This window comes from Haliaeetus leucocephalus, unplaced genomic scaffold (assembly GCF_000737465.1).
Source record: "Haliaeetus leucocephalus isolate CR32 unplaced genomic scaffold, Haliaeetus_leucocephalus-4.0 Scaffold395, whole genome shotgun sequence".
Lineage (NCBI taxonomy): Eukaryota > Metazoa > Chordata > Aves > Accipitriformes > Accipitridae > Haliaeetus > Haliaeetus leucocephalus.
In genome coordinates, this window is record NW_010972831.1 from 5,757,455 (window position 1) to 5,765,667 (window position 8,213).

General features: G+C 42.4%; 1 protein-coding gene across 1 annotated transcript in view; it reads right to left on the reverse strand.

The window, feature by feature from the left end:
- Window positions 1-8,213, reverse strand: part of TEX14 (testis expressed 14) — a 31,958-nt gene that overhangs the window by 19,639 nt on the left and 4,106 nt on the right. The window contains exons 2-9 of the mRNA XM_010573954.1: window positions 5,192-5,306; window positions 4,720-4,885; window positions 3,813-3,949; window positions 3,150-3,231; window positions 2,586-2,716; window positions 1,654-1,767; window positions 1,090-1,213; window positions 86-264 (exon numbers count right to left, since the gene is read on the reverse strand). Of these exons, the coding sequence (XP_010572256.1) occupies window positions 86-264; window positions 1,090-1,213; window positions 1,654-1,767; window positions 2,586-2,716; window positions 3,150-3,231; window positions 3,813-3,949; window positions 4,720-4,885; window positions 5,192-5,306 (1,048 nt within the window). The remainder of the gene's footprint in view (window positions 1-85; window positions 265-1,089; window positions 1,214-1,653; window positions 1,768-2,585; window positions 2,717-3,149; window positions 3,232-3,812; window positions 3,950-4,719; window positions 4,886-5,191; window positions 5,307-8,213) is intronic.

Below are 8,213 nucleotides of genomic sequence, written 5' to 3' on the forward strand. Positions count from 1 at the left end.
GGGGGGCACTTCAGCAGAATTTAGCACTAAATGTGACTTTACTTGTGTTTGTCCCTTTCACAGAAACAGTGAGGGAATTCTTTACCTCTCTATCATGTATTCCAAGTTGCATAGCTTTGCTTCACCGGAAGAAACAATCTGAATAGCATAGGAGGTAACTGAACGGTGGATAAATCCACGGGAGTGTAGAAAACGCAAAGCGTCATTAATTTGAAGTAGCACATGCAAAATAGTCTCCATATGCAGTACTGGGAATTCTGTACGCTGAAAAAAAAAAACCAAAACAGAAGTACCAAATTTGTATTGCAGGTCTTTAAAGCTTGATGTTGGGGAAAACTGTTATTGTACAGAAGGCGGCAAAGAAAGCAAACACGAAACACACTGTAGTAAAAGTCAGACAAATTGCACTTGCTAAAAAAATGTTCGTTCTCAATACCAAATCAACTAATAATACCTTAAAAAGTAATTAAGAAAAAAGATATTGACTATGCCAAAATTCACTCTGAAGCAGAATGAACTCTTAGAATTTCTTGCCTTTGACTTCAGTTTCTCCAGTAACTTAGATGTGTGCATTCAGTTAAAGAAACAGTTAAAGAAATAAAATGACTCAATTAACTCCAAAAGAGGAAGAGAAGAATATTGCATTACAAAAATAAAACACAGATCAGTCGATTGAAAAAAAAATTAAAAAAAATAAACCACAACTGAGTTCAAGCCTTTGTAAACTGCCTGTGTAAAAAAGCAATGTACTACATGCAAATATTCAAGGGCAAAAGCTGGTCTCGCCACATTTGCAGTATGCAAGCACATGCAAAAGATTAGAAGTTCAATTGAATTTAACAGCAGCCATTTTAAGACTGACTCCAAACAAGAAAATCAATGTAATTGCACCTGAACATTAACTGAAGTATTGCCAATTACAAATTTTACCAGCTTACACAGGCTATCTGATACTGTGCAATGAAATAGAAACCTGGATACACAGACTGATGATTTTGTCTTCTCGTTCTTTGAGTAAAGATGGTAGATGTAGTTACTAAACTTCTTCCTCTCAATTAATTACTATTTAAAAAAAAATATTCCAATTACCCTTTCATGAAGGATGCTGTACAGAGAACCAAAGTTAACTCTTTCATATACTAAACGGGTTTTCTCCAAGTCACTAGACAGACAAACAGACATCAACTGTAGCAAATGAGGATGACGGAGTTTACTGCAAAGGGAGAGGAAAAAAAACCTGTAAGGCAAACCCAAGATTAAAAGAGAAAGACTCCTGGCCTTCTAGGTGTTTTTATCAATACAATGTGAATGCTTCTAACTTTTCATTAAAATACCAAAAATTTTAAAAGAACCATAGATCAGGAGGCATTTAGGAAATGGTGCTTACTGTCACAACTAGTACAATCTGTAAGCAAGCCATCCAAGAAATGTGCAATGAAGCATTCATCTAGACATACAAGAAGAGAGCATCATCTCCTCCTGTATTATCCAGAGGAGCAAACGGTGTGGGAAGAGACAGGAGAAGAGAGAGACTTGTATTTCTCATTTGGAGAGAAAGTGCAGCCACAGCCTAACATTTAATCCCATTTTCTCACATCACTGGAGACACCCAAACCCCAGGAGCACTTGTGGCTACGGCACTTTCTTTCTTACCTACTATGTTCCTGCTCTGCAATGAGAAGATCAGCTAAGCGTAGTTTACTACAGTTCTGATGGGGCTCAAAGCTGAGTTCCTTCACTGTAACTCTGCTGCCTCCCCACATTAAGCTAGAAGGAGAAGAGGAGGAATTTCTATGAGATGCTTTCTACAGTATTTTTTTCCAGTTACGGGATTACTTACAAATAATTTTGTAATTCTGAAATGCTCTGGTGTTGTCTCCTACTGTTAGTAACATTACTTGGATGATGCTGGCTATAGCATATACTCTTTCAAATTGACAATAAATTCTCATCCTGTTAAAGACTGGATGTAGCAGGACAGGTTTGCTGTCCAAAGATGCTACCCTTCCATGACCCAAGGTAAAAAACAAGGACACTCTAAACCTCCTTTCACTAAATGCCATCAGCCCACTCTGATACAAGCCAGAGCTCTGGAAAGATTACATGACCAATTTGTCAATTCTCTGGATGCCTCTGAGGCACAACTACTTGTTACACAATACAAAAGATTAAAAAAGGGGCTCAGTCTGCACTTGCAACTCTCATTTCACCATAGGTTTGAGCAAGTGGGCTGCAGACATACATATCCAGAGGCCTGAGGTCTGACACAACAATTACAAGGACTAAACACTGAACAACGCAATTTGTGCAACCCCAGCAACGTATTTCCCACCACAAAAGGAATCAGTACTGAAACACTGCTATCAATGAATAACCATAATTGGGTTAATATTGCTGGAAAGGACAAGAGCAACCTACAGGTATCAAGGGAATCTAAAGAAGATACGTATCAGTGCACTGCACAAAACAAGTTGCAAGCAGAAAGCAGTGGATGAATATAGAACAAAGTAAAACTACAACAACTTGCTGCTTAATAGTAACAGATACACACTAAAAGGGGCTACAATCCTTTTGATTCTACTCACTTTGTCATGATCATATATGGTCCAACATGGTAAGAAAATGTTGGTTCATCATCTGCCTGAACCACATCTTTTTCCCCAATAATAGGGAGAGATGCCAAGTACCCTAGATGCCCGCTGCCTGCAAGATAAAACTGTAACAACACCAGGGCATAACCAAAAGGAATATGCAACAGTTCCCAAGATGCATCACAAACTCACTAAAAACTTGAGCGCGATCAGTGCAATGGGAGTATCAGCCAAAGCATCAAAATGAAATGTTAAGATATCTGTATCAGAAGCTTAACTTTCTAGGTGAAGCAGAAACAGTCATTAAGAACTGACACAGGTGACATTTAACAGAAGAGTTTCTATTGCCTGTTCCAAAACAGCTTCCTCTAATAGGGCCTACTAATCACTAAAGGCCTGGCTATTTGCACTCTCCAAGGTTTTTTCCTACCATTTCAGTAGAAATAAGAACACACTAAAAATTAAAAATAACACTGGTGGGGTAATTACTGTGAAGAATATGCGGCTCTGAAAAACTGTACTAATATCATTAGAAAACTATTATCCATAGCATCTTACCTTCCCAAAACCAAAGCTGTAAATGCTCTTGGCCGCATTAGCTCCACCTTTTAGAAATCTACCCAGAGGACTGTCAACATTTCTAAGTATCAGAAACAAAAGCAATAAGGTAACTAATATGCCAAGGCTTTGAGTAAAATACAAAAAAGAGAGAGAGCAAAAATGCAGAAATTCTGCAACAGCCACCTATTTCCAATGTTGCATTTGACTGGTTCCACACAAAAAGTATAACACAGATGCTGAAAGTCCAAATTATTGTGCAACTCATTAAAACTTTTTAGGTACACTGTTATGATATGTACTTGTTTAAAGCAAGACAGCCAATTAAAAAAAAATATACACACACACAGGCACCCTGCATCCCTTTTTGTTCACAAGTATGTATTTTTCCTTCATGTTATTGCCATTTTAATACTATTAAAATCCAGTACTTCATATTCCTGATTTCAAGAGTATCTCGTAATATACAGATATTTACAAATACCAAGTTTCTATTTGGAACTCTCACAACAGAAATAGAAAGTATCACCAGTCCTAACACATGTTGGTTTTAAATCTGATATTGTCAAAAAGAAACAAGAACATGTTAATTTTAAGATAATAGAATATGGAAGTACAAGTCCTTGTAGCTCAATCCCTCAGTGCTTGAGAATATTTTCTTACCCTTGAACAAGACCACCAAACCTAGACGGACTGCAGACCAGCGCTTTTGATGAACCAACCTTCCTGAATAGATCAGAGGGAAAATTTTGAATGGCAGCCTGCATGTGGAATGTACAACGCTGTATAAATTCCAGCATCTAGTGGAGGGGGAGAGAAAAAACAACAACAAAAAAATTACTTCAGAACTGCAAGATAAACCATTTAAAATTATTAGATCATGACTACTAAAAAATAACTAGTTACTTGCAATATTTAAATCAGCATTTCAAGAAATGGATACACAGAAAAACTTGAAGAAAATCAATTACACGAAAATATAAGAACTTACTTCAAACACTAGATGACTAACTTCTGAGACATTCACCCACCGAAAATTGTAATATCAGGTTTCTTTTTAAGAGAATAGGAATAGAAGAGAATAATAACAGGAAAGAGGACTATTATAATATGAGTTTTAAATCAATATCGCAGTCATGAATAAGCCTTCTTGATACCGCATTTTGCTACCATGCTAGCAAAAATGACACATGTGCTGACACTTCATGCACAGACTGATACACACTTGAAAACTACTTCAAATTTACTCCCAAATTGCACATACATGCAAACAACCTACATACATCAGGGATCAAAAACAAGGGCCTGTCATTCTCCTCACTGCACACTTACACATAAAGGTCCCAACAAGTTACAAACATGCCTCTGCGCCTGAGCAAAACCTTAGTTAAATAATCTGAAACATGAGGATTTCAAAATACCATTACTGATGTTGAAAAAGAATGTTAAATAATTATCTAACATGTAAAAGCCAAGAATTTCTCCCTGGAATGTTGCAAGTTTCTTCACTTTAAGATGAAGAAGTGAGCACATACCTAGCACATATTCAACATGTATTACACACACATACCTGAGCACTGCTTTCTTTTCCAGCTGACATAGCCCAGTACTGAGGACTTTTTCCATCTTTATCATGTACTCTCAGATCACCTCCTTCATCCAATAACTTGCTAAGAATCCACTGATTTCCTGAGAATGCAGCTGCGTGGACTGGGGTGCTTCCATCGTAAGAGCGACTGAAGAATGTTAAAGCAGAAATGTTTCAACCTACCCCTACTACACTCAACCAGCTGCATGCACTTCTGGGAAAAAAAGCAGCATACCTAGAATGTTTAAGTACTCCCAAACAACAACACACCCATGAAATAAAGAGAATTACGCACCTACTTACCTCTGAGGATCTTTGGCTAAAATAGCAATGTGCATCTTAAGCACTTCTTCATTTACATACAGTGAGTATTGTGTATTAGATTGACTAAAACCACTACAAGATTAAACACTTAATTTCAATTTAAGAAAAAAAATTTATTTTTATACTTAACTGATTAGCGTCTGAGCCATAATCCAACAGCACATCCACTATTTTACCAAGACCTAGCAATGCAGCAGTGAAGAGAGAAGTTTGGCCCATGGAATTTACAGCATCAACAAAAATACCTGCAAGAAAACAAAAGATTATGAGGCCAGTGCTTGTTGCATCCCACCCCGAGTAAAAGGCAACGGTTCGTTCATTAACACTGAAACTGACTGCCATATTCCTTCTGAGATACAGTAAATATGGAAACATAATGATATTAGCAGAAATGGAAAAAAGAGCAAATGATCTTGGAAAAAAAACGCCAACGCCTAAAAGGATGTATAAATATCAGAGGCAAAGTATTAACCTGGATGAGCAGAGATAACACCGGAGGACTGCATTAATAAAAAAATTAATTCTTCTGAAGCTGTAATTAAGAGTTAGACAAATACTTTGTTACTTTAACCAGTATTCTTCAAAATAGTTAATTCCACTCTGTATTAAACAAGAAACCTAGAGAGCTATGGATCTGAGACCACACTTGGGTGGGGAAGTCAGTCACACAGAACAAAACTCAACTGTTTTTATTACCAAGTAAAAAAAAAGAGGGGGGGCCACAAACCACTCAGCCTGTGCTCTCTCCCTCCCGGACCAAAAGGACCGGGAACGGTCATCAATGGCGAGCGGCTCCTGCCCAAGCAGCACCGCCCGCCCGCTTCGCGCTCAGGAGAGAGCAACACCATCCTCCTCGTGGTTTGTGACGCCGTACAGGTGCGATCACTCTCCTCTAGTGACCAACTACAGAAATGACCCCTGAAAGTATAGTCTTAACACAACCCCGCCACCGCCGCCGGCCACACACACGCGCACCGCCCTCCACCACACGGACACCCCACCCCGCACACCCACGGCAACACAACAACAGCCCCCCGCGCTCCTGCCCACATCCCGCCGCCGCGGAACCGCGACCCGCGCCCACGGTGCCGCTCCGCGCCCCACGGAACGGCCGCGCGGGGCCGTGCGCGGGACACGCCCGCTCTTCTGCATGCTCTGCCCCAGACGCCCAATCACACGCGCCGCTCCGCCTCCGCTGCCCGCGACACGGGACGTCGCCGCGCTCAGGCCGCCCGCCCCGCCCCTCGCGAGCGCAGGGCCGCAGAGCCAGGGCTCCGCGGGCAAAACGTGCACGGGGGCGGCACCCACCGAGCCTGGGCCGTTGCAGTTTTCATGACACGGTAGAAGAGATGACCGTCTCAGTCCGTGCTCCCGCTGCCCCATGCCACCAGAGGAGAAGGGGCCCAGGGACCACGGCCAGGCAGCACTGCCCGTCTCTTGCCTGGAGCTCTGAAGGCGATGCCCTGGCTTCCAGGGGCTACCGAGGCCTGACGCATTCAGGTACACTCTCACCTACCAACTAGAAAAACCCCACAGAGTACCATCATAATTAACACGGCCCTTTACATCTGTGGATCCAGCCTAAGCACCAAGGACTTCCGCACCACAGCCGACACTATCACACTGAGCCGTTTCGCCCAGCTGCAGACGAGCGCAACATCAAGCAGCTTCTCCCTAATCCCCATCAAGACTGATCAAAGGTTTACCATGCTCCAGGTCTAGCCTTGCTGTCCAAAAAGTGGATTGGTTTCCTGGTGTGCAACAAGCCAATAATCACACACTCGGGAGAGACATTATTTATTTCATATTTGCACAAAGACGGGTGCTAGGTGGTAATTCCAGCAAGCTAGCACACAACACCAAAGAAAAACAATGTATTTATTCTGTTACAGAATTAGTAGAAACCCACCTAAATTTCTATTAATTGGTTAGTAGTCACCATCTCATCTACTATTGGCCAGTTATATTTAAATTAGCCTTGCCTGCTATGTAGATTAGCATGCATGCTCCTTGCAGGTGGGAAGGGGCAAGTTCTTCCAGCCTGGAACTGAACTGGAGGTTGAGATCTCCCCTGGCCACCTTTACCTCATGCTCCTTTGGCAATCATTCAGCCTTCGGCGCCTTCTGGAGCAGGATGTTTCCTTTTATGAGTCACATCCTACATTTCTTAGGCCCAATTATCCTTAACGTTTCTTTTTGCTCTGATAGACCTTGAGTATTCTTGCCAAGTTGGCAATGCACACGAAGCATCCTCAAAACATTGAGGCCTAATTGTTCCAGGGTGTCCTTATTCTGTGAATGCCAACTGTGTGCCTTTCTGATTACAGCCTTACCTGTTAATTTGATATATACAAAATACATCTTGCACAAAATAGTCAGACTATTCTGAATCTCTGAGTTATTCTTCAACAGCCTGAGCAACGCAGATTCCCACAACATGTCACAAAAGGCAAATCCTGAACAGTTTCTCCCCAGCCCCTTGTCACTCTCTGATCAACACTGTTCAGAAACAACTCCACAGCACCCAGCAAGTCACCTTGCCCTACATAACAGATGGCTCGAGAAAACCATCGACTAACTTGCACACCCAGTTACTGCCAACAAACTTGCAAAGCATTTCTTTTCATTGAAAAACCCCACCCCACCACACATTAAAACCTTAAACCCGTCTGGCAGCCCACACTGTCAATGCTACCGAAAATGCACTAAGGGGCTTCTGAGAAACCACGTACGGTCCTAGGACGCAGGAGGCAGCCGGGAGCCTGCGTGTTCCCCAGAACGCGTTTGCTCGCAGGGAACTGCGGCGGCAGGCAACAACACCTCCCTCCTTCTACCACAACTATTTTTGATACCAAGCAAATAAAAAAAGAGGGGCGGCCACAAACCACTCAGCCTGTGCTCTCTCCCTCCCAGACCAAAAGGACCGGGAACGGTCATCAATGGCGAGCGGCTCCTGCCCAAGCAGCACCGCCCGCCCGCTTCGCGCTCAGGAGAGAGCAACACCATCCTCCTCGTGGTTTGTGACGCCGTACAGGTGCGATCACTCTCCTCTAGTGACCAACTACAGAAATGACCCCTGAAAGTATAGTCTTAACACAACCCCGCCACCGCCGCCGGCCACACACACGCGCACCGCCCTCCACCACACGGAC